General features: G+C 39.2%; 1 protein-coding gene and 2 non-coding genes across 3 annotated transcripts; 2 read left to right on the plus strand and 1 right to left on the minus strand.

Annotated features, from left to right (window-relative positions):
• Positions 1–213: 213 nt before the first annotated feature.
• On the minus strand, positions 214–320 carry LOC133311678 (small nucleolar RNA R71). Its single transcript, XR_009751578.1, has one exon. It is a non-coding gene; the product is annotated as a small nucleolar RNA R71 (small nucleolar RNA).
• A 365-nt stretch (positions 321–685) lies between these two features.
• Positions 686–3041, plus strand: LOC133311677 (uncharacterized; the record flags this gene model as incomplete). Its single annotated transcript, XM_061512752.1, has 3 exons — positions 686–1994; positions 2574–2614; positions 2980–3041. Coding segments are annotated over 3 exons (1412 nt in total), but the record flags the coding sequence as incomplete, so codon positions are not given.
• Positions 3042–15494: 12453 nt separating this feature from the next.
• On the plus strand, positions 15495–15599 carry LOC133311679 (small nucleolar RNA R71). The gene has a single exon (XR_009751579.1). It is a non-coding gene; the product is annotated as a small nucleolar RNA R71 (small nucleolar RNA).
• The last annotated feature ends 12181 nt before the right edge of the window (positions 15600–27780 follow it).

Below are 27780 nucleotides of genomic sequence, written 5' to 3' on the forward strand. Positions count from 1 at the left end.
CCTTACATCCATCTGGAAAACTTCTTGCTATATTGTGATACCTTGAAGATGAATGGGGTGTCTCGGGATGCTATTTTGCTCAGATTGTTCCCATGTTCACTTAAAGACGAAGCAAGAGGATGGTTGCAATCGTTACCTCAAGGAAGCATCACCCACTGGGACGACTTGGCAACCAAATTTTTGGACAAATTTTTCTCATCTTCGAAAATGGCAAAGCTCAAGGCGGATATCACTTCTTTTGAACAAAAAGAAAGTGAATCTCTATATGAAGCATGGAAAAGTTTCAAGGGACTACTTAGGAAGTGTCCCCAACATGGCATTGAAGCCTGGGAACAAGCGAGAACTTTCTTCCAAGGGATGAAGCCCAACACAAGAACATTGGTGAATGCTGCATCAGGAGGGTCCTTGAAAACAAAAACTCCAGAGGAAGCCTTGGAATTATTAGAGTCTTTAGCCTCTTAGGAGTATGATAATGCTCCCGTACCACAGAGAAGAGCGGGGATTATGAAGCTTGATGGCTATGATGCCATCCTGGCCCAGAATGATCAGATTCTACAGTCAAATAAGAAACAGCAACAACAACTAGATGCTCTCACAAAGCAATTTTCTGATTTTCAAGTTTCTTCTGTTAATACTCCAGTAGCTTTTGTTAATACTTCTTCTATTGTTTGTGATATTTGTGCAGGTGCTCATGCTACTGATGACTGCAAGGCACCCGAAACTGCAGATGTTAATGGAATTTGGCATGATCAGAAAGTTCCATATAATCCAGGGAGGAACCAATACGGCAATAACCAGAATCAAGGGTGGAGAAATAAAAATCAAAATCAACACCCAGGATTCAGTTATAGTTCGAATCATCAGTTGAATCCTCCTATGCCAGTACCACAGCAACCTCCACAACAATCAGAGTGGGAGAAGGCCTTTGCACAACTATCTAAGACCATGTCAGATTACATTCAGAGTTCCAATGCTTTCAGAGAAGACACTTCAGCCTTTATGCAAGAAACAAGGGCCTCATTCCGGAATCAAGAAGCTTCTATCCGGAATCTTGAAACTCAGATTGGCCAGCTATCAAAGCAGTTCACTGAAAGAGTTCAAGGAACTTTTCCAGGTAACACTATTCTAAATCCAAGTAGGGAACACTGCAATGCGATTACTACTATGAGTGAGACAGCCATTGAACCTGTGGTAAAGCCTTCAGTTGAGAAAAAGAAAGATTATGAACTTGCAATTGAAAAGGAAAAAGAAAAGGAAGTTGATAAAGAATCTGCTGCAGAGAAAACTGTACCTGAAAAGAAAGAGTTCAAATGGGAGAAAAAGAAAGCTCAAGAAAGGCAAGAAAAGTCATTGGAGCTCTCACCTTATGCAAAGATTCCATATCCGCAGAGGTTCAGAGAGGAAATCAAAAAGCAGCAGTATTCCAAGTTCCTTGACATTTTCAAGAAGCTGCAAATCAATATCCCGTTTACTGAAGCCTTGGAGAACATGCCCAATTACGCAAAGTTCATGAAAGATCTTTTATCACGAAAGCGTAAGCTACAAGAATGTGAGACGGTGACTCTGACAGAGGAATGCAGTGCCATTACCCAGAAAAAGTTGCCTCCAAAGCTTAAAGATCCAGGAAGATTCAGCATTCCATGCAACATAGGCAATATGGAAGTGAAAAATGTTCTATGTGATCTCGGTGCCAGCATCAACGTGATGCCACTATTTATGATGAAGAAACTGGGGATTACTGAAGTAAGGCCAACCAAGACAATAGTTCAACTGGCTGACCGCTCTACAAAGCAAGCTTATGGCATTATTGAGGACATACTGGTAAAGGTTGACAAATTCATCATTCCTGTTGATTTTGTCATCCTTGATATAGAGGAAAATTCTACTATTCCTATGATCTTCGGAAGACCTTTCTTGGCAACCTCAGGAGCGCTGATTGATGTACCGAAAGGCGAGTTGATCTTACGGGTAGACGGGGAGCAAGCAATTTTCAAGTTCTTTGATAAAGAAGTCCCTCACCTATAATTCAACCGGAAGATCAAGTCTACTATATTAGTGAAAAGAAAGGAGAAGAAGAGCACAAAGAGAATTCTTCTCAAGAAAGTAAGCCAAAGGTTAAAATGGAGAAGCTCAGGAGCAAGGGAAAGCACGTAAACACCAAATTCAAAGCTATTGAGCCTACTTCATCTCACTCATATGCACAAGAGTACTATGGGAGGACACCATTTCTGAATGATAGAGCTTGGTCATCACCAAGCCCATGCTTTGAACCACCATGAACATAAAAGAGGTACGTCAGGCTCGTGACGTAAAACAAGCGCTTGTGGGAGGCAACCCAACTATATTTTTTATTTTCCAACATTTTAGTATAGTATTTTAAATTTAGTTTAGCTTATTTTAATTATTCTTAGCATAGTTTATTTTAGTCATATCATAAAAATCAAAAAAAATAAAAACATTGAGGTTAATGATCAAATTCTGTTGAGATGGACTTTCAGGTGTAAGTGGGATTAAAGCATACACAGGTACGCAACTCTTATTCATTTATATGTTTTGTGTATGATATTGAGCAGAATTATTGAGGTGGAAGAATACACAGTAGAGATGAATGCAAGTAATAGGAAAATATGGAGAAAATTTTCTAAGTATTGAGAGCTTAAGCCCTTAAAGGAGACTTAAGCCCCCCAAAAAGTGAAATTTCTTTTGGCCCTAGCGCGCTTAAGCTCTCTGAATCGCGCTTAAGCGCGCTAAATAAAATTTTATCCCATTTCTCACTGCCTCAGCGCGCTTAAGCGCGAATCACTGCGCTTAAGCGCGCTCATCTTTGACATTATGCATATTGTTAAAGTATTTCAGTTCCATATACTCATTATTATTTTCAGATGCATCTGAATATAAATCTGGGAATTGTTATGTGGAAATTGCACTAACTTTGCAAACATGTTGGATACTCGAATACTAATGCTGATATGGTTGCAGACACTACACAGGATGCTGATAGAAATGATATTGCACCCACTACTGAAATTGATGAGGATTGACCATTGTCTCAATGTTTAGATTTTTTTTCTTTTGTTGATTTTAGTTCATGTTGATATGAGATGTATATTGAGACTGATCTTGACGTGACTATGATTTTTTTTTTGGATATGACATGCTGACGTAGTTTCTTTATCTGTGACATGTGTGCAGAGTACAATATCAAATTTTTCTGATTTCTTGCTTAGGATTCTTTTAGATTTAAGTTTATTGCTGAGGACAGCAAGATTTAAATCTGGGGATGGGTACCATGCAATTCATCAGACCATAAACTTCACATGGTCGGAAGAAGAAACTCTTGATTACACGGAGTACACAGAAATATCCAAATTACAAATGCAGTTTTTCAGGGGAGTTTCTCAATATTATTTTCATATTATATGATTTTAAATATATTATTTTGATTTAGTATTAGTTTATTTTAAGGTCTTCATATATATTAGTTAGTTTAATATTTAAGTTTTTTTTTAAATTATTTTTAAGACCCCTTCCATCTTAGTCAATAAATAATTAGTGGATCTTAAGAGATTTTCCATTGTGCTTGATATGGATGCATAATGAATAATTACATGAAATTGGTTGATAGTTGATATCAAGAGTATAATGATGTAAATAAATTTTATTTTCGTACATAAATGAGCGTCAGTCAAGCATGCTTCATAGTTCACTGGAATAAGAGAAGAATAACTAGAGTAATCAAAGAGAGAGTGGAAAAATAAGTCTCACATCCTTAGGCGTAAGCTTTTGAGCCTAAACAGAATTTTTTTTTGTGGTGTGAACTTTACTGTTGAATCACTCTAGAACTTGTTTTGTTTCTCTTTGAAATGGTCTGTAGTATACAATTGTTGAAATGATAGAGGCAGTTCTTTTTAAAAGCTAGATAGCCAAATAGCCACCCTGAAGGTTTATTCTTAGATTAAGCCCTTTTGAGCCGAGGCCTGTTTGTTCATTGACAGTACATTATGAATAGCCATTCCATACACATCCTCACCTAAACTGATTAATTTTCATTTTTAAATAAGGGACTAGATATGATTGAAACAAAAAGAAAGAAATTCAAACTCTAGTGTGTGGAAGAAAAGGTGAAAAGAGGAAAAGCCAAAAAGTGGTGGAAAAGAAAAGCAAAGAAAAAGGTTGAAATGTGTATCTGTACAAAAACAGAAAAAGAAAAACAAAAGGAAAAAAAGAAAAGAAATAAAAGGTTCCTAGTTTATGAATAAGTGGAAGAAGAAAAGAGGAGAAAAATAAGAGAAATGTTGAAAAGTCATATTAAAGTTCATCTTTAAAATTGAATTTTGATCAGTAATCTCAAGCCACTTACCCAGATAATTCCTTTCCTTTTACCTAAGCCACGTTACAACCTTATCAAAGACCTCTTGATTAACCTTGTATACCAATTACACTGTGGAGAGTGAGAATATAAACAAGCCTATGGTAGTGTTAATGCAGTGAAGTAAGAGTGAAACACATACCCTTAAACACTGAGTATGAGTGAATAAATAAAAATCCAATGAGAGGGTGTTGTGGAAATTAAATGGTACTACTCTTTCTTTTGAGAACACATGTTATGATTTTATGACTGGTGAATTATGACTGTTTGCTTGAAATTGATGTGTCATTGATTTTTAATAAATCTGAATACTTTGATATCTCATTATTGATCAGTTTTCTGTCTGTTATTCATTAAGCATGACTAGCCGTCTCCAAACTTTCCCATAGTTTTATTCTAATTAATTGCTGAGGACAACAATGTTCAAATCTGGGAATTGTTTGATAAACCTTTAGTTTATCTTATTTTATAGACTAAATTAATATAAAATATCAAGTTAAATAAGTCAAAAACTAGGGTTTAATATAATAATCATGAACATTATCTGAATTTTTATTTAATTGAATCATCTTTGCTATTTTTTAGGGATTTGTTGACAAAAGGAGTCAAAGATGAAGATTGGATAGATAGAGATCACAACTAGAAAAGATGAGATCAAGAGATGATAGAGGAAGATAAAAAACAAGATAGATTTGAGATCTTATCAAGTTGTTAGAGAAGAAGCTTAAGCCTCCATCATGAAGCTTAAGCTTCCTAAACAAGCAAATAGCCTCTGCCAATGGAAGCTTAAGCCCCAATAAGGAAGCTTAAGCCTCCAAGATACCCAAAAAAGTCTCGGCCTATGGGCGCTTAAGCCCCCAAATCAGGGCTTAAGCGCGCCACAAGAAGAAAGTTTTGTCGCGAGGAGCGCGCTTAAGCGCCCTCCATCGCGCTTAAGCGCGCAACGCGAATCTAAAATCACCGTCCTAGGGCGCTTAAGCGCGCTATAACAAGCTTAAGCGCCCAGTCAGATCCAACTTAGGCCCATTCAAGGTGTTTCATCATGATACGAACTCTTGACCTATTTAAACACCATTGGGGACCAGAAATACATAACTTTTACATTGCTAAACAACTCTTGGGTGCTTGGAGGCGGAGGGAACGCGGAGAAACATCAGATTCATGTTCGTGAGCGGCGAAGACGGATCAATGTCAAGTGTTCACTGGAGATATTGAAGATTCACCAATCACTTATAGAGTTTGGGGGAGCTTTTCTATTTTCTTTTGTTCTTGATTTTGCTATGTCCGGCTAGTTCTTTAAGTAGTTAGGGTTAGATGGATTTTAGTCAATTTATTATGTTTTGAACAATTCGCTGTGTTAATTTTCCTTTATATCATGAATGAAGTTATCTGTTTTTAATGCTTTATATAGGCTTGAATCTTATATAATGATCATCGGTGAATGCATGGCAATAGGAATGTTGGTGTGTGATCCATATCTGATAACTTCATCGTAAGCGTTATGATTCTAGGGATAGACATAGGGTTTGCGTAATCTTTAAGATTCTTGAATTTAATGCTTGCATGCTTGGGGAATAACCGGGGAACTAGGGTTCTTCCAATATTGTAAAGGTTTTAGAGTAACAAGGGATTGAGCTCTAACAACATGCGAAAGAATTGATTAGATTGATACTAAGGACAATTAACATTAAGAAGGAATTCAAACGAAATAAGGAGATTAAATGAAATCGAACCCCTAGCTACGTTTTTATTTTATTAGTTAATTCACATCTTTAATTTCTTGTCTTTAATTCTTGCAAGTAATTAGCTTAATATTTAATATTTTAATTTTGCAATTCAAATCCTGTTTCCAAATACACTTTCGATTGTCCAACTAAGTTTGCGATAGTGAATTAGTGCTTGAACCGTAATCCTCGTGGGAACGATCTCTTACTTAATCAGTATATTACTTGTACGATCGGTGCACTTGCCGTGAGTAGCAACATTGCCTTGTGGAAAAAAAAAATATTGAACTACTTTTGTTAAGAGTAAATGTAGCTGAGGTTATTGCTGCCCGTAGGGAAAAGTTGGCCTCGTTGCCTTGGGGTGGTGTGTAAAAATTCAAATCAACTGAACTTAATTGTAAATTGTAAAACTGATCCAAATCGCAGTAAAAGAATTATATTTTTTTCAACAGACTCAAGAACTGAATCACTTTATTCGAATTGGTTTAAAAACTGAACTGTTTTTCTAAAATTAATTTGGTTCAAAAAACAAAACACTTTACCAATATGGTAAAAATCTAAATGAACCAAAACTCTGCACCATATTTTTCAAATCGATTTAAGAACAAATTGGCTCAAGAACAAAGTCACCTTTTAAAACCGGTTCGATTTGTTGGGCTTCCTCCTTCAATGTTAAGCCCAAGCCCATTGAGGAGTTTCCTAAAAAAAACTCTAACCTTAAATTCCACATCCTCTATATATTTATTAGTTGTTGGTGGAGGTTAGATTAAGAGGTCAGATGAGAGAGATTTGATATTTAAGAGAAAAATTGTTTGAAATTTGAGAGCAAAGCTTTATGCTTTGCATTTGAGAGATCTCTAGAGAGAGTTTGAGTGAAACATTTCTAGGGTAGTTTGATTATCACCATTGTTGGAGAGGTTGAGTTAACCACCACATTGGTGTATTCTGATTATTTGTAACCATTATTTTCATAATGGATTTTTGATCTGGACTAGCTCTCGTGGGTTTTTACTTCTTCATTGGAGAAGGTTTTTCCACGTTAAAATTGCTTGTGTTCTCTCTCTCTCTCCTTCTGTCTCTCCCATTTTTGTTTTGATTTTTCCGCTGCGCTGCCCAACCTGGTGAAATTCAGGCCGAGGTATTGCCGAGATTCGAGATCAGGATCTTGTTGATTGACTTCCGCACAAAAGGCCCCTGAGTCGAGCTTGAGGGAACCGAGTTTTTCCCAATAGTGGTATCAGAGCCCGAGTTCGACGGGTTCTGAGGGAGACGAGATAGAGACCAGTGGCATAACCAATGATGGAGAATGTTCAAGCTGACCGCAGACAATTTCACATATTGGAGACCGATGATGGAAGATCATCTCTACTGCAAAGATCTACATGAGCCCATTATCTTTGATGAGAGACCGGCAGACAAAACCGATAAGGAGTGGGAGATTCAGAGTCGTAAGGCGGTAGCTACGATCAGAAAATATATTGACAAGAGCCTCTTTGAGCACGTGTCCGAGTTCACGAATGCGTATGAGTTGTGGACGAAGTTGGAGTTCATGATTCAGAAGAAGACTCCTAGGAACAAAGCACACCTGGTTCGCCGACTTGTGAAGCTGGAATACAAGGATTGCATGAGCATGATAGAACACCTCAATACCTACAAAGGTATTGTGAATCAGCTGTCAAAGGCTGAGATGAAAATTGATGACGAGATGCAGGCTTTGCTGCTGTTGAGCTCGCTGCCAGAAAGCTGGGATACTCTGGTGGTGACCTTGAATAATTCAACTCCAGATGGAAAATTGAAGATGGATGTTGTGACAGACAGCCTCATGGGCGAAGAAGCCAGGAGAAGAGAACGAGGTATTTCGAGCACGTCTAAGGCCAACGTTGCTGAGAACAGAGGAAAATCTGACTCCCGGGGTAGAAGCAAGAGACGGGGTAGAGGTCGTGACAGACGAGAAAAGTCCAGAGGTCGGTCAGAGCCGAGATATGAGTTGAAGTGCTTTTACTGTGGAAAGACAGGTCATAAGAAGCCAGACTGTTGAACCCTGCAGAATGACGAGAAGAACGGCTCAGTGAAGCCGGATCAGATTATTCCCAAGAAGAGGGAAGACAAGAGCACCACTGCGGTGGCTGCCAACCCGGATGTCGAGATATTCCTCCTAGGTGAGGATAATTATTTGAATGTTGCATATGATGACTGCACCTGGATTGTTGACTCCGGTGCCTCCTTCCACGTTACTCCACACAAAGGTTTTTTCTCCTCTTACTGAGGTGGTGATTTTGGAGTCGTGAAGATGGGAAATCAAGTGACCAGTAAGATTGTTGGTGTCAGTGATGTAACCCTGACCACAGATGTCGGATGCTGACTTGTGTTGAAGGATGTGAGGCATGCACCTGACATGCGTTTGAACCTAATCTCGGTAGGCAAACTTGACGATGCCGGGTTAGTGAACTACTTCGGTAGTGTTAGATGGAAGTTGGCCAAGGGAAACTTGGCTGTGGCCCGAGGTAAGAAGGAAGGCTCCTTGTACGTGATGCAAGGAAAGATCAATGGCGGAGAAGCCAATTCTGTTCGAGATGAACCTAGCTTGGAGCTATGGCACAAGCGCCTCGGCCACATGAGCGAGAAAGGGCTACAGATCCTGAACAAAAAAGGATTACTGACCGGGTTGAAAAGCCAAGCGTTGGAGAGTTGCACGCACTGCCTAGCTAGAAAGCAGCACCGAGTTTCTTTTGTGAGACCGGATCAACCAAGACGACACAGGTATATTCTTGACCACGTCCATACTGATGTCTGCTCCATGTCGGAAAGACCCCTTGGAGGAGCTCAGTACTTTGTTTCATTCATTGATGACCATTCCCGCAAAGTGTGGGTATATTTGTTGAAGTCTAAAGACCAGGTACTCCAATCCTTTAAAGAATTCCATTCTATGGTTGAAAGGGAGACTGGCAAGAAATTGAAGGTGCTTCGATCTGATAATGGTGGTGAGTATTGCGGCCTTTTTGATGCATACTGCAGTGCGACCGGGATTAGACTTGAGAAGACGCCCCCTAAGACTCCACAGTTGAATGGACTGGCTGAGAGGATGAACAGAACTATTGAAGAGAAGGTACGAAGCATGTTATCCAATGTCGGGTTACCGAAATCATTCTGGGGAAAAGCCGTCAAAACTGCTGTTGACTTGATCAACCTCTCACCATCACGGCCACTTGAAGGAGAAATTCCAGAAGAAGTCTGGACAGGTCGGAAAGCGGCCTACAATCAATTGAAAGTGTTTGGATGCCGAGGGAAAAACTCGATGCGAAGACTAAAGAATGCATTTATCTTGGTTCGCCGAGATGTGAGTTCGGGTTCCGACTTTGGGATCCAATTAATAAGAAGATAGTGAGAAGCCGAGATGTGATCTTTCATGAAGATGAGAACATTCATGACATCTCGAAGCCTAAAGTCTGGGTTATTGTCAGACGTGAAGAACCCATCCCTCTTGTCCGAGCTGAAGCAGGGGGAGAAAATCAAGAAAATGAAGAAAATGATGATCAGCAACAAGCTGATGATGACCAAGACACTGAGGTCCGAGTTGATGATGAGATTCAGGATGAGAATGATGAACCGGGTTCTCAAGCTGAAGAACAGCCGAGATATCAAACTCGAGAAAGAAGACCCTCTAAAAGATACCCATCTGATGAATACACTGTGGTTGCTGAAGACGGTGAGCCTCAGAGTTATGATGAGGTTGTGACGAGCTCAGAGAAAGAAGATTGGAAAAAGGCAATGCAAGACGAGATGAAGTCTCTACACGAGAATCAGACTTATGAGCTGACCGAGTTGCCAAAAGGAAGACGAGCTCTGAAAAATAAGTGGGTCTACAAGATTAAGAATGAAGAGAACGGACAGAAGCCGAGATACAAAGCCCGGATTGTAGTGAAAGGCTGCAATCAGAAGAAAGGAGTAGATTTTGAGGAGATTTTTTCTCCTTTGGTGAAAATGACCTCGGTCCGAACCGTGTTAGCTATGGCAGCTTCAATGGACCTCGAGGTAGAACAAATGGACGTGAAGACGACATTTCTTCACGGTGATTTAGAAAAATAAATTTATATGGAGCAACCTGAAGGGTTCCGAGCTCTAGACCAATATAACACCCCGTATGCAACTGGGGAGGAAGAGCGTCTGCTGCACATAAATGCCTAGGGGAAAGCAACTGTCCTCTGCTCTGACGGTTTCTTCTTTTTGAAACTGCTACTCTCGCTTGATTGGAGGGATGTGACAGCACGACGTGGAGCTATTATCCTTCCGTTGCTTCCGCCACTCGGTTTTCTCTCTCTTTTTTCGCATGCGACCCATTGCAGGCCTTTGGGTTAAAAGGAGCAAGTGGATCAGCCCAATTAGAACTTGGTTTCACATTGAAGGATCAAATTCTAAGTGTTGGTTGCTCCTTGCTTTTGGGATCAGGTTACTCAAGAGCAACCCCAAAACTAGCTTCCGGCAATGGTTAGCACATTAATTTTCTCAAACAAAGACAATAATAAAAAGAACGACGTGGAAATAAATCTGGGTTGTCTCCCAGTAGCGCTTCGTTTATAGTCTTAGCTCGACTTGTTGCTCCTTGGGTCAGACTTCAGCTGGGTCATCGAGATGAGAAGTTAGTTTCTCATGCTCCTTGATCCCTCTATTATACTTCTTGAGTCTGTGTCCATTTACCCTGAGCGTTGCTCCAGATGTTTCATGAGCAATGGTAAATGCTCCATTGGGAAGTGCTTCAGTGATTGCATAAGGTCCCTCCCATCTTGATTTCAACTTTCCAGGAAACAGTTTCAATCTGGATCGATACAGCAGCACTTTGTCTCCAACTTCTAACTCTCTCTTGATAAGCTTTTTATCGTGCCACTTTTTCATCTGCTCCTTGTAGAGGTTGGCGTTTTCATATGCCTTGCTCCGGAATTCTTCCAGTTCAACCAACTGGAGCAACCTCTTTTCCCCAGCCATTCTGGAATCCATGTTTAGCAATGTGATAGCCCAGAATGCTTTGTGTTGAAGTTCCAGAGGCAAGTGACACGCTTTTCAAAACACCAACTTATAGGGGGAGCAGCTAATGGGCGTTCGATAAGCTGTTCGATACGCCCATAGGGAATCATCCAATTTGTTGGACCAATCTTTTCTATCTGGGTTTACGACCTTTTCCAGGATTTTTTTTATCTCCCTGTTGGACACCTTTACCTGCCCGCTGGTCTGTGGGTGGTAAGGGGTGACAATTTTATGCTGCACTCCATATTTCTTCAGGAGCAATTGGAATTGTTTGTTCATGAAGTGTGTACCCCCGTCGCTGATAATTGCTCTAAGGGTTCCAAATCGAGTGAAAATATTCTTTTTGATGAACTTCAGCACTTTCCTGGCATCATTAGTGGGGGTAGCAACAGCTTCTACCCATTTCGACACATAGTCAACTGCAACAAGTATATACTTGTTTCCAAAGGAAGGTGGGAAAGGCCCCATGAAATCAATGCCCATACATCGAACAATTCAACCTCCATTATTGGAACAAGGGGCATTTCATGCTTTCTTGTAATGTTCCCTGTTCTCTGGCACCTGTCACATTTTTTAACAAAAACATTAGCATCTTTAAACAAGGAGGGCCAGTATAAACCTGACTGCAGCACTTTAGCTGCTGTTCTTGCTCCAGCAAAGTGTCCTCCATAAGGGGAATTGTGGCATTGCTCCAGTATTTTCTGTTGTTCTCCTTCAGGGATACACCTTCGAAGTAATTGGTCAGAACACCTTTTGTAGAGCAAAGGGTCGTCCCAGAAATACTGCTTAGCTTCATGATGGAACCTCTTTCTCCCTTGGTGATTCAAGTGGTATGGCTCGATTCCGGCAGCCAGGTAGTTTGCAATATCTGCAAACCAAGGAGCTTGTTTTTCAGCGATCATTAGAAGCTGCTCATCAGGGAATGTCTCCTTGATATGATCTCCTTCTTGTGGGCTTGCTCTCTCTAATCGAGATAGGTGGTCAGCCACCTTGTTATCACTTCCTCTCCGGTCCTTGATCTCAAGGTCAAATTCTTGGAGCAATAGTACCCATCTAATTAGTCTTGGCTTTGCATCCTTCTTAGCAAAGAGTTGCTTGATTGCTGAATGATCAGTGAAGACTGTGACTTTGGAACATATTAGATATGAACGAAACTTGTCACATGCAAATACAACTGCCAGCATCTCCTTCTCCGTCACTGTGTAGTTGGCTTGTGCCGGAGTAAGAGTTCTACTAGCGTAGTAAACAGTTCTGAAGACTTTGTCTTTTCGCTGCCCAAGAACTACTCCCAAGCCGAAGTCGCTGGCGTCACACATTAGTTCAAAAGGAAGACTCCAATCTGGGCTTTGAATGATGGGTGCGGACACCAGCCTCAACTTGAGCTCCAGGAAGGCTGTCAAACATTTTTCATCAAAATTGAACTTCCTGTCTTGCTCCAGAAGTTCACAAAGTGGTTTGGCGATTTTGGAGAAGTCTTTAATGAAACGTCTGTAGAACCCAGCATGTCCCAAGAAGCTTCTGATCCCTTTTACGGTGGTAGGGGAGGTAGCTTCTCAATTGCTTCCACCTTAGCCTTGTCCACCTCGAGGCCCTTGCTTGAGATTTTGTGTCCTAGCACAATGCCTTCTCTTACCATGAAGTGGCATTTTTCCCAATTCAGCACCAAATTGCTCTTGACACATCTTTTCAATACCTGTTCAAGGTTATTGAGGCAAGTAGGAAAAGAGCAACCAATGACAGAAAAATCATCCATGAAAATTTCTACTGCTTCTCCTACCAAATCAGTAAACAAAGCAAACATGCATCTCTGAAAAGTTGCAGGGGCATTACATAGCCCAAAAGGCATTCTTCTGAATGCAAACGTCCCAAAGGGGCACGTAAAAGTGGTTTTGTGCTGGTCTTCAGGAGCAACCGGGATTTGGTTGTATCCCGAATACCCATCTAAGAAACAAAAGAATTCTTTCCCAGCTAGATGATCCAGCATTTGGTCAATAAAAGGAAGGGGGAAATGATCCTTTCGGGTAGCATTATTTAATTTCCTGTAGTCTTGACAAATCCTCCACCCAGTTATTTTTTTGGTGGTTATTAACTCTTCTTTGTCATTTTCAACTACAGTAATGCCACCCTTTTTTGGAACGCACTGTACAGGTGCAACCCATTTACTATCTGAGATGGGATAGATTATACCTGCATCAAGCCATTTGATGATTTCTTTTCTTACCACCTCCTTCATATTGGGATTCAGCCTCCTTTGATTCTCCACAGATGAGCTGTCAGGGTCTTGGAGCAAAATCTTGTGCATGCAAATTGTTGGGCTAATTCCTTTTATGTCAGCCATGGTCCAGCCGATTGCTCCTTTGTAATCTTTGAGCTTTTGTGTGAGTTGAAGTTCCTGTTCATGGGTTAGCAAAGAAGAAATAATCACAGGGAGAGTGTTGTCTTTACCCAAATAAGTATATTTCAGGTGTTCAGGTAAGGGTTTTAACTCCAAGGTAGGTGGTTGCTCTACTGAAGGCAATTTTGGTCTTTGCTCTTGCTCTGATCGATTTAAGGATTCAAAGACCCTTTCTTTCCTTCCCTGGGGTTGGTGGAAACTGATGGATGCAAGGTATTCTTCCAGCTCCTCAAAGTCCTTAATGCCTATCTCTGGCTGCAAATGCTCCTGCTGTTCTTCTCGTATGACCGAGTCAAGGATCGAAATGCTAGAGCATTCCTCAGTGTTATCTTCATCAAACCTTATTGCTTTCATGACATTAAACTTCACTTCTTCTCCGTTTACACTCATAGAAAGTTCACCCTTTCTGACATTTATGATAGCATCACCGGTAGCCAGAAATGGTCTGCCCAAAATTATTGGAACTTCTTGATCTGCTTCAAAATCTAAGATGATGAAGTCAGCTGGTAGAATGAACTTGTCTACTTGGACAAGGACATTCTCAATTTTTCCTTCTGGCTTGGCTATAGATCGGTCTGCAAGTTGAAGAGTGACTGTGGTTGGTCTTGCTGCTCCTATGTCAAGCTGCTTGAAGATGGAAGCTGGCATTAGATTTACACTTGAGCCCAGATCACAAAGTGCCCGACCAAGATAGTTCTTCCCAACTGTACACGGGATGGTGAATATACCAGGATCCTTTAGTTTGGGAGGAATTTTAGTCAGGTACTTGCACGATTGTTGAGTGAGGGCTACGGTCTCAAACTCTTCGATCTTTCTTCTTTTTGACAAAATGTCCTTCATGAATTTTGCATATGAAGGCATTTGCTCCAGAGCTTCTACTAGAGGGATATTTATGTGAAGTTGTTTCATCAAGTCAAGAAACTGGCTAAACTGTTTATCCTCGTGTTGCTTTTTCAACCTCTGTGGAAAAGGAGGCTCGATCGGTTCACTCCTTCTCTTGCATGGGGGAACATAAGTTGGAACTGAAACTGGTTCACTGACTTTTGTTGCTCCAAGTTCTGCTACAGGTGTTGCGTCATCCGGTTTGATTTCAGCAGACTCATTGCTTTGGACCTTCTCTTCTGGTCCTGTCTGAGCTTCAAGGTGTGAAGGGTCAGTGGCTTCTTCAACTTCCTTTCCTATGGGCTGTTTTGCTGGTTCGCGCTTTCGAGGTCGTGCCACTAAGTCTGGGGGTGGTAAGGTTTTTCCAGCTCGCAGGCTTATAGCATTACAATGCTCCTGGTTATCTTGAGACGGCTTTTCTGTATCACTAGGGAGTGTCCCTGGTTGCCTCTGTTTGAGTGCTCCAGCCAGCTGACCAATTTGGGTTTCTAGGTTTCGCATGGCTGCGCTGTTCTGATTCATGTACTCCTTGACAGAAGTCTCAAAGGATTGGGACTTCCCTTCACCCTTATCCCAGTTTTGTTGGTTCTGCCTGGGATACGGGGGTCGGTTCTGGTAGTTTCCTCCACTACCTCCAGCATTATTCTGATTCCTCCAGCCTCGGTTATTGTTCCCTTGATGGTTGTCATTGCTCCTGTTGTTGTTGTCATACCCTCCTGCATAGCACACAGCAGCTAGATTGTTACAGTCCTCATATTCATGAGGACCTCCACAAGTGGGGCAACTCTGACTTGATTGAGTCAAAAGAAGTTGCTCAGTTGTTTTTTTCTGTTCCATGGGCTTCCAGTTTTTTATAGTGTTCTGGAGCGAAGCCATTTGTGCAGAAAGAGCATCAGCTGAGCTTAGCTCAAGAACTCCTGCTTTCTTAGGAGCACTGTGTCGTGTGGAAGGCCATGAAATATGTTTTTTTGAAAGTTTTTCCAACAACTGGTAGGTTTCTGGATAAGTAAAATCCAAAAGATCTCCCCCTGCGGCTGCATCAACAGTTGCTTTCAATGGTGGGGTTAAACCATGATAAAACGTGTGAATGATGCCCCAATCAGAAACTCCATGATTCGGGCAGATTCGTATCAACTCTTTAAAGCGTTCCCACGCTTCATACAGACTTTCTCCATCATACATTTGAAAAGAAGCTATATCAGCCCTCACTTGGGCTTGTTTTGCTTGGGAAAAAAATCGGGTAACAAACTGTTCCGCCAATTGCTCCCAACTGGTGATGGAGTTTGGGGGCAATGTTCTCCTCCATTCTTTGGCTTTTCCAGCTAAGGAAAATGGAAAAAGCCGCATCCGCATGTTTTCTTCCGAAATACCATGAACTTTGAAATTGTCAACTATCTCAGTGAAATTGTCCAAATGACTGTGAGGGTCTTCCATGGGTAGTCCATGGAACTGACCAGCGTTCATAATCATTTGGAACATTGCAGGTTTTATTTCAAAGTTCGGGATATTCAGAGGAGGGGGAACATATCCTCGTTCTGGACCATTTCTGAAGGGAGCAGCCATATCATTCAATGATGGCCCTCTTCCTCCATTCGGTCCTTGTTCAGGCTCATGATTATGATTTCCATTGTTATCATTGTTTACAACCTCCTCCATTGTACTGTTTTTCAACCTTTGAACTCTTCTTCTATTTCTGAAGGTTCTCTCGGGTTCTGGATCAAAAAGTACTATTTCCAGTCCAAGTTCTGTAGGTTCTGTGCTCATACAAATGGAGGAGGTTTATTAAAACAAAAAGACTGCGATTAAACAGCAAAAATGTTTCCTTAAAAACGCCCTTTCTTGCCAAATGATCCCCGGCAACGGCGCCAATTGCTTGGTCGAACCGAGAGTTGCTCGGGAATATTTCTTTCAGAGAGCAAGAGTGTAGAGTAGTAATCAGGATTGCCAACAGGAGCAATCTACTCTGACTAAGAGCAACCCTCTTCAACTATACGCAAGCGTACGTGTCAAGCAATATAGGGTATTATAGCCCCAGATTTATCGTCCTCAGGGAGCAGTTGTGAAGTAAGAAGCGCTAAAGGAAACTTAATTTGTAAAATGGAGCAATAAAGGAAATCACTATTCTCAGCTAAGCTTCACAAAGAGCAATCTCTGAGCAGCTAGTTAAACAATGTTAACCATTCTGAACCAGATGAGAGCAGTGAATGCCTTAGCATGGTCATCGAATAAAATGGCATCAATTGAAGTAACTTTAAGAGCAGTCAACGAAATGAAAGTAAGATCATCAGCTAGTAAAACACAGTTCAGTTATCGTGAGGAAAAGGTTGTGATAGGAATTGAGTTAAGATTAATTTCAGAAAGAAAAAGATCAAGTAGGTGTTACGGGTTCCATGTTTTCATCCCTTTGGTTAACCCTGCCTGGTAGCATATTTTACAAGTGGATTTTGCTCATTCCCTTGTTTTGCTATAGGTAAGCAGAGGGTAAGGCCTTACTCTCCACGTTACTCCATAGTACTTGGAGTTATATGCAAGGAAACCATGCTGCCTTCTCAAAAGAGCATGGATTCACATGGCAGTGCTCCCCATTTCAGGTGTTTATCCCTCATTTCTTCAGGCTAAACTACCCCAGGATTTTGAGAATGCTCCACACGCCTTTGTCAGTGTTTCATCAACCGAGTGGTCCCGGGATGAGGTTGCCAGCCCAAAGGGTTTCACAAAATCAATAAATTAAACCAAAGAGCAACTCAAAATTCATTTATAAAATATGTGTTCCTTACAAAGCTATCCTAAGACAAAATGGATTACTTCTATGGAACCCTCACCTACTTAGAGGAAGTTAGCTCCTAGTGAGCATTTTTACAAAGAAATAGGAAAACAAAGAGACAACCGGTCCTAGGATGGGTGCTGATTCTCCTCTCTATGAGGATTGCTTGTTCCTTTTATAGGGTTCTTCATTTGATCTCCATTGTTCCTTTCATAAAGGGTTGCGCTTTGTCTAAATCCTCTCCAATGGTAGCTTTGCTTCTTGCCAGCTTGGCCTTAAATGGAAGTGGTCCCCCTTGCTTTTGGCTCCCTTTGTGAGTAGGAGTATCGGATTCAGGGCAGCACTTCCACCTTCTATGTTGTAGCTAACGTGGCGGCTCCCCATTGCTCAGCTTCTTTGCTTTCGTACTGTAGCAGAGGCAGCACCTCCACCTTCTCTGCTGTAGCTGACGTGGCGGCTCCCCATTGCTTCCTTTGACTGCTATTGTACTATAGCAGACTTCTTTTTCCTTTCTGCGCAACACTCCTTCTTCTCTCTTCATTTTGTGGTTCCTTTTGATGGGCCTTAGGTGTCCTGAACAAAGCAAACTAACCCAATAGTTATATGTGAAAAAGATAATGTTAAATTTGCTCCAAGTCTACCTTAATTCCCACTTTCGGCATTGCTCTGGTCCACTATTCAAAACAGTTGCTCTATATGAAAAGAAGAAGGTTGGAGGGAGTGATTTATAACCAAAACATGGGTTTTGTGGAACAATTTACACTTAATGGGCCTCAACTCTTGAGGACTATCACTGCGCTTAATTAAAAATGCGGAATATCTTTTTCTTTTCAATTATGATGTCATTAATCATTACCAACTTGCTTACTTAATCATTTAAAAAAACATTGCCTGTATGTAAATTGCAAAAGACAGCTAACTGAAATACCTTATTAAACTAAACAACATAAATATGTCTCTAGTCACGAAACTACAACACGGAGACCGGACAACCCTGATAGTTTATAGAACTCAGTTAAACTTAAACATAACAGAAATCCAAGTGGCATGGACAAACCCCATGCTCACCCAAATAAGGCACAAGCCCAACATCAGTCTCAACAGCAGCAACATAATGAAAGCAAGCTAAAAACATAACATTAGTAGATATATCCAACATCCAACCATGACATCATAAAACCAGTAATATCATCAACTAAGCTCCGGCCTCCTGCCGCTAGAGGCATCAGCCCCCAAGTTACCTGATCCTGAAATAAGCGCCCCAAACGTGGGGTGAGATCTCTAAACAAGAAATCTCAGTAAGACAAGGGGTCCTCAAGGATCTTCCACCACAAGCTCACTTACATGTGTAATATAAGTTCAAAAGCATTTATCAGTATAAGTTCCAAAACTATGCAGTGCAACAGATATTCACGCCATGTGTGTCAAAACTATTCTACTGGCCAGAGAAATGCAGGAATACGTCTATTACCTACAGTTAGTACAAGGAACACCGCTTGCACCTCACCCACAACCTCACCCTATTGTATGTACCACATACTCAGGCTTACCGTATAGGTGGAACACCACATGCATATCATAAAGGCACTTGCATATAACAGCTCAACAACATTTCACTAACCAATATATCATGAAAACAACATCATGCATATAACCATACCCCCATGGGACATGGTGGAACCAACAATGGCTAAACCGAGGACACGAAAGCTTACCTCTTAAGCTAATTATCCAATCCAAGAGTCCACACAAATCTCAAAGTCCACAAACAGCAAGATCACAATCTGTTTAGACCAATTATAACATCAATATTCATACTCTATAAGCATGCTAAAAAAGAAAATGCCTTTCTCTTACGTTTTACGTCTTTAGGCTCCTCACAAAGCCACAAGCCCTTAATCACTTAGATTCTGACTTAGTTTATTATTATAGAGGTTCAACATAACCCACCGTTGGTCCACAAACCCATAAATATCATTCTGTATGAACAGTGCAGCCACTGTTCATCGAAAACCTAGAATATCCGGATATTCATCGGGGACATATCTAGATATCAATATCTGGATATTTCTCGGGGACATATCCGAATATTTCCACACCCAATATCCGGATATCCTTATCTGGATATCCAGAAACCCATATCCGGATATCAATATCCGGATATTTCTATCAAAATATCTGGATATTTCGCGACAGAATGCAGTTTTGCATTTTCGCGAAGATATCCCTTCAAGGTTCCATTTTTAACACTACAACACATTAAAGCATGCATCTTTAAGTTCATTTAGGTTCATATACCAGTTGACTACTTGTTTAACCTATAAAACATGCCAAGACTCATCCTTTCACCCTTAAAACTCATGATCAAAGGTTCAACAACTTACCCAAGCTTCAAACTCAGGAAATGAAGGCTCTTGGAGCTCACTTGAAGCTCCCAAAGGTTCTGACTTGGACAACCACGAATTTGGCACACAAAGGTTGGTTCTTTCTCTTCAAAGATCACACTTTGAAGCTCACCATGCCATGACAATGGCTCTCACACTCAAACCACAAGGTCAGCCCCTCAACACCTCACAAGGCAGTGACAAAACTCAGAAATGATGCACTCTCCTCACTCACAAAACACTCCACTATGTGTTTACCATGATAAAGATGGAAGAACCAAGCAAAAAAGTGACAACTTGGGCTATTTCATAAAGGAAATGGAGGTGGCCAGCCATGGAGAGCACACACTCAGAAAGGAGGCAAGTAGAGAATGATAAATCTGACCTAAAAATCTGTGGCATGGCTATTTATACCCGAATTAAGATTAATCGCACTGTATTAGCGCTAATTGCTACGCTTAGCATTTTAATCCCAAACTTTGGAATCTGATCCTACTCATTTTTCTAAGATTTATCATATTTTTATTTTATTTTTCGCAGCACCTTTCTGGTATGCGCTTTTCCATAGCCAGTATCAGTTCTGGAACCAGTTCTCATTATTTTAACTTGAAACTTGAAATCACAGTCCTACATATTATTCTAGTGACATATACACACTTTTTATAATTTTCCGGGATACTTCGTCTGTACGCATTTATACCGAGTAGCAGAACCGGTATCTGCACTTTTCGTCCGAAAAGCGACTTTCAGCATTATTAATCAATTACTATAATTATTTAAGTCTCATAACAATTATTAGGGTCAATTATGGAATTATTTCCTAATTTCACATAATTAATCAATTAATTTCTTTAATTAACAGGGTGGGTTCTTACAGGTTTCATCATAATAAAATCACTTTGAACCCATAGAATTAACTATAGAATTTAATTACATCTTCAAAATCAACCTTTGACTTAACCTTGGTCAATTACCAAAGTAATCCTGACTTTTCACATAATGACATCTACGTCCCTGATAAACCTTTGGTTTAACATGTTTTTAGGCTAAATTATATGAGGAATATGCCGTAGATTGCATGGAATTCAAGGTTTTACAACCTATGAATCATAAGATGGGAATTTGAGCTAACATTTTGATTTTCTTTGCTTTTTGAAGGTAAAACCACACTTATTGGTGCTAAGAAGTGATGAAAAAATTATGGCAAAGAGTTGCAGCTCAAAATGAACCAAAGAAAGCCAAAATAGTACAAGTCAAGAGTGAAAAAAGCACGCTCAAGCGCAGAAATGGACGCTCAAGCGCGTCCAGGCAGGAAGATCAGCCAAATTGAGCAATTCAGGACGCTCAAGCGCCCAGAAGCACGCTCGAGCGCCCAAATGGCCGCTCGAGCGCGCATGGGCAGACAACTTCAGGAAATTTTATGCACAAGAGCGCGCTCAAGCGCCCTGTAGCGCGCTTGAGCGCCCAAATACGAACCCAATCAGCCCAAGATTTGATTTGAGTTGCTAATTGATAAGATTTGTAATATTTCGAATAAAAGTGGAAACAAATCAAATCTTGATTTATTAATTGATAAGATTCATGTAGAGATTAGTTGGAGAATTAAAAAGATATGGTTTTAATGGTTATAAATAGGGTCAAACCAATTCACCAATCCAGAGAATTACACAGAGACTTAAGGGAGGAATCCTGTTGCGGAGCGTTGGAGCACTGAGGAACCAAGTCAACATCACACCAATGGAGGCTTGGGGTTCTCTTTTTTTTGTTATTGCTTTTGAATTCAGTATGCTAGGCTAGACTTTTATGTAGTTCGGGGTAGATGGAACTCAATTGAATCGTATGCTTTGAATTAAATTGTCTCCGAATTCTTTTCTTTCTAAATTTGAATAAATTTATCTTTCTTTAATGCTTTTTATGAGTTTGCTCTTTATAGATTGATTTTGGGGAATTGTATGACAATAGGAATGTTGGTGCATGAACCCTGACTTGGTAAATTTATCGCAATCCTTGTGATCTAGGGATAAACATAGGGTAATTGTGCAATCTTTGAATTCTTGATCTTAATGCATGTTTTCTTGGGGAATAATCTGGGAACTAGAGTTCTTTAAAGATCACATAGATTTAGGGTAACAAGGAATTGAGCCCTAATTAACTTAGAAAGAATTGATTGGCATTATATTAAGAGCAGATTCTTACAGTTTTCATAGCATATAGAGGAGATTAGGGGAAGTCAAAATTCTAACTACGCTTGTTTTTAAATTCTTAATCAATCATCTTTTCAATTGTTCTTTTTAATTCTGAATTTTAGATTGCATGTTATTAATTGTTTTTAATTTCATTTCTCTTCATCTTAATCTTGGTTGTCAAACTAAATTGTTATTAGCGAACTATTGATTGAAAATCAATCCTCGTGGGAACAATCTCGTACTCAGTACACTTTATTACTTTTACGACCGGTGCACTTGCCGAAGTCGCAACATATGCCTTATACTTATTTTATGGTCCTATTAGACTCTTTTGACATGGACTGTATTCTTAACTCATTTATCATGTCATTTACATGATTTACCGTTTATCGTTTCCTTAAATACGTGTTTAAATTCCACTTAACCACTTGGTTAATTCACTGTCAATTATTTGACAATGGGGGTTGTTATATTGTCGGGGTCAGCAGAAAGGCAATTGATGTCCATCTCTCAGGTGAGCGAGCGGGGATCCGGGGGCAACGACCTCGGGCCCGTAGAGACTAAGTACTATTGTGGGCCTCTAATTTATTATAGTTTTCTTTTTCTTAGTAGTTTGGGCTTAGGCCCATGAATAGCTGTTGTCAAGGTTTTCGAATTCTATTTATATTCTCCTTATAAATCGAGTGACTTGTAACGAGTGGTAGTGAGGTGAATATAGCATAGACAAGTTAAACGTAGCTTGAATTTGTGAACCGGGGTAAATCATCGTGTCTATTCTCTCTCTCTCTCTCTCTCTCTCTCTCTCTCTCTCTCTCTCTCTTCGTTTAAGATTTGTGTGATTGTCCATTTCCAACATATATCTACCTGTTTCATGTAATGTTCCACCTTCTCGAATGGCTCCACCGATGGATCCTCCACTACCTCTTCCACCAACGACCAAGCTTTCATCAATGCATCCTATATATTCATATCTCCAACATACACATACCCCACTTGAGAAGAGAACCAAATAATATAAGGAAGTATCAAGGGATAAAAACATCTTGTGTTAAAATATAATCACACTACCAAGTACATGGATCAATTGATAATGAGTTGTTCTAACTTAACAATTGATCTCGAGTTCGAGTACCTATAAATACAAATATTTTAAAATCTTGCTAGTGAGAATTTTGGCACCCACATAATCCTATGTGTTCAAATCAGATTAGTCAAATTAATCTTTGAACACATGGATAATGTATAAAAAATATAATTACATATTTATTTACACATTCTCCGATCATATTTTCATTATTATTTTTTTAAAAAAAATTGAAATATTCTGGTAAAAAAAAAACTAAAATTAACCTTATGGTGTTGGAGCATGTAAGGCACGTAGGATAGACCTTCGTTATGGGCAACGAGAGTTTTGCCGACGTCAGTGAGGAAGTATTTCCTTTAGCCGATGCTACTCAAGTGCTCGGCAAAAATGTCATAACTTGTGAGCAAGCGAAGGATGCGCTGGAGGTTTTCGGCATCGGCGCTGCCGTGGGGGCAAATGCGGGAGAGAATCTGAGAGGCAAAAAAGGGAGTGTTGGAACCATTTTGCCATATGGTTTCTGGGACCTTCAGATTGATGACGACAATAAGGGACATATGGACACTCATCATGTGTGCTATTTCCAATATGGCTAGCTGATGCTCACCGGCAAGTGTACCGATCGCACAAGTAATATAATGAGTAAGTAGAATATCGTCTCCACAGGGATTGTAAACCAAGTACCACAATAACCAGTCCCCTTAAGTTGGAAAACTCGTTTGTTTTTTTAAAATTGTGAATTGATGGTAAAATAAAGACAGAAAGTTTAAAATATAATTTTCAACTTAATAAGCAATGGTAAAATTTGGATTTTTGAGAGAACAATAAAAGAAACATTGCAGCTAAGGTACACACACCATATGATCAACACATTAAACTTTGGATTGATTGAAAATGTTCATTAATTTTAATAACTTAGACAAATTATCATCTAAACATAATTAGTTAAATCTCAATCCCTTGGTGATCTAACCCTTTAATCCAATTGGAACCCTAATTCCTTAGCAATTCCACATGAAATTAAGCATTAACCACGATAAATTAAGCGACTGCAATTCACACAAGCCTATCCCTAGAGCATGCATAAATTGTTACTTTATCTCCTTTCAGAATCAAAACCCCAATATTCCTATTGCGAATCCTAATTCCGAAATTATTATCTCCTATTAGGTTGATCAAGTCTAACAGAAATAATAAACAATACGCACAGGGTAAAAATAAATTATATTAAAATAAACGAGCGAAAATAATCAATCCATCGTAAACAGGGTTCACATAGGGTTTGTGACCCTAACTACAATAAAAGAAATTAGCCAGCCATAGACATAGCTGACATAAAATTATAAAGAAGAATTCAAAATAAGATTACTATCAGAAACGAAGAATGATCCTCTGCTCTTCTCCTCTTTCAGGAATCCTTGTTCTCCTCTGTCGTTAAAAAGTATCCTTGAAAAAGCCCTCACAGCGTCCTTTTAATTTCAGAATTTGACTACACGCAGAAGTTCGCGCGGGTAGCGCCACACTGGCGCTGCATCCGCACCAAAGTTTTGCACTGTGTTTGGTTTCTCGCGCGGGTAGCGCTACACTGGCGCTGCACCCGCGCCAACTCTCTGGACTTTGTACTGCTTTGCTGAAACTCGCGCAGGTAGCGCCAAAGTGGCGCTGCAACCGCGCCAACTCTCTGGAATTAGTACTGGAGTGCATACCCGCGCGGGTAACGCCAACTTCTTTTTCAGCTTTTTTTTCAATTTCGAATTTCTTCTTGCTTTAACCTGTAAAAATTATAAAAAAACATGAGAAATAAACTGAAATGAAAAAACTAAATAATAAAAGCAATTAATATACAGAAAATGCTCATTTATGACTAAATTCTTATTATTTTTGACTTGGAAAATATAACATGGCAGAGGCACGTCATTAGCCTTGCTTTATTTTGAGACCTTTTATAGAAATCTCCTTTCTCATCTCCATTATTTGCTACTCCTCCCCAAACTCAAGAGTTTTTTTGTGCTTTTAAACTGCTAATAGAAGAATGCTAATACAAATTTATTAATATTAGTATATTACCGATTGCTCCATTATTGAGAATGGATAAAGCATCACTGCTTTTATTTGTTTATTTAGAATTTTCTCTTCAGTTAGTATGCTTGTTTAGAAGATTAAGAAAGTTTAATGAATTATTTCTTACTACATTCAATATCTAATTGGTTTTTACAATTTTCTAATTAAAATCAATTATTATGGTCAATTTGTCATAGTGGAGTGAGAGGGTAAAAGAGAAAATAAGGATAAAATAAGTATAATTTTAACCATACTTATATAATTGAGCATATTTGTTAATTTTTTTAATTTTAGTGCATTAACACAGATAAAATTAACAAATGAACTAGTTTCAAATAATTTATTGGGGATAAGTACTTTGCATAATTTATAATTAATTGGTCGATTATTCAGGATTAGAAAATGTTTGCTATATGAATAATTCTCGAGTATACACTACTTATTATAGGCACTTCATTTAATATTAAACATGCGAAAAATTATATAACGTTTCAAAACGCTCTGATGCATAAATCATATTTTTGTATATCACTAAAAAAATTATGTATCTACTGCAGTCAAGATAAGCTACCATGAATGAAGTAACTTTTAACATTTTATTGACCACCATAATTTATTTATTTATTTATAATTTTAGGTTTATGTTATTTATGGCGATCTTTACAAAATATTTTGTAATTTTTATTTTATTTTCTCGCTGGTGTAAACCGCCACGAAAATCTGAATCAAAACCTATGTTTTCATGTTATTTTAAGAAATTAACCAAAGTCTCTTTTGGTGAGCCCTCTCTCTCATTTGTAAAACCATAAAACTTTTTCAGGTTACACTATTCTGCTTTCCTCTTCCTCACCCATCAGAAATAATAAGAACGAGTAACGGTAGCCAGAGATTCTTCTCTGCCTTATGTAACACTCCATGTGCACCCGGTGTATTAAACATATAAATGGTAATAAGCGCAACTCAATAAATGTGGAAGCTAAAAATTTCTAATTTTAATTCATTCATATTAACCAAGTGAATCTTTTTCAAAACCGCACGTATATAAATTGCAATAAATAACTAAACTGAATAACCTTATAACATAAACAATGTATCAAGTCATGGAACTACAACACGTAGACCAGACTTATCCTGATACAATAATACAACTCCATTATGAAATAAACACATCTTATTCAGATGTGGCATGGACAACCCTCATGCTCACCAAATAAAGCAACATAGTCAAATCATGTCTCAAGTATAATAGCCATAAAGATATAATAGCAAGGCATAAATCATAATAAAATGGCAAGGTGCATGCATCATCACAACTCAACTTCGGCCTCCTGCCACTAGAGGTCTCAACCTTAGAAATACTTGTACCTGAAAATGTGCCCCACATGGGGTGAGATCCCTAACAAGAAATTTCAATAAGGCAAGGGGTCCTTAAGGATCTCTTTACCCCAAGCTCATTTACATGTGTAATATAAGTTCTAAAATGATAACAATAGAAAAATGGCAAATATTTGTACAATGCAGGATATGTTCATGTCATATGTGTATGCATCATATTGGCCAGAGAAAAAATGTAGTCATTACGTACATCTACAACCCACAGTACAATGAGTCCACCATGTACCTCATACGTAGAGTTACCATCTTGCATGTGGCCTGACGTGCTCAGGGATTACCGTCTCGTGTGGAATACCCCACATACATATACATATGGCAAATGCACTATATCACAATCCAGCTCAACAACATATCTAATATTCATCACATAACAGATATAATTTTACAAAAACACATCATGCATATAAATCATCCCTCCATGAGGTTTGGTGGAACCAACAATAGGTAAAACCGAGGACACGAAAGCTTACTTGAAATACCAAAATCCTTATCCAAAGGCACGATGTACACTGATACACCAATAGTCACACAATCTGACAATCTATTTTATATTAATAATATTATTAACAATCAGAATCCTGAATTCCATAGCAATTGGACAATGTTTTCTTTTTCGTTTGGTGACTGCAGGCTTCTTCCAAAGCCCCAAGCACAAACTGTCTTTACTATTTTTAAAATTGAAATTGAAACTCTTTACCAAAACTTCTAAAATTTTAATATGTTAAACTATATATCACAAGCTTTCCAACTACATATTTTATGCCTCAATTGGAGTTGTATAACTATGGTTATGTTTTTTGCAAGATAATAGAATTTCCCACAATAAGACAACAAATTAAAACTCAAGCCGCGATCAATACACTTGTCCATTCGATCTAAAACTTTGTAGAATTATAGCCCTACATTTTAGCTTCATATAGGTCCAAACCTCACTCAATTTGGAACTCTGTAGCTCGAGATATCGCAATTTACTAAACTAGTGCGTTGTTGTCGTTTTTTCAGGTGGGAATCGATTCCCAGTTTCAGGGAACCGATTCCTCCGTGACAGAATGCAGAAAAACTGCATTTTTTTTATTCATTTTGGAGGTGCTTCAATGGCATTTCAAAGGTTCTAACTTTGATATAACCACTTACAGAAATTCAATTAACTTTAATACACTTAGATTAACAACCTCCAACACAAATCATTAAAGTTTCTCTTTTTCATTACGGAAAACAAGCCATTTTCATGAATTTACAAAGGAAATAATATGAATTTACCTTAGGGCTTCGAAAATCATAGAAAGAAGGATCTTTGGATGACTTTTGACCACACCCAAACTACACAAAAGAAGGTGCCCGAAAATCAACTCCCAAAGATAGGTTGTTTCTCCATAAAGATGACACATTGATACACCATTGTGTGTGTAAATGGCTTAAACACAAACTCACAATTATGACAGTCCCTCACTCTCCAAAAATAGCAACCTCAAGGCTCAAAGAGTGTATCTTTCTCTCACAAAACATAAGCTCAATGATTC

Source organism: Gastrolobium bilobum, unplaced genomic scaffold (genome assembly GCF_033153095.1).
Source record: "Gastrolobium bilobum isolate Gb01-03AN ecotype WA unplaced genomic scaffold, APGP_CSIRO_Gbil_v1 utg66687, whole genome shotgun sequence".
Classification (NCBI taxonomy): domain Eukaryota; kingdom Viridiplantae; phylum Streptophyta; class Magnoliopsida; order Fabales; family Fabaceae; genus Gastrolobium; species Gastrolobium bilobum.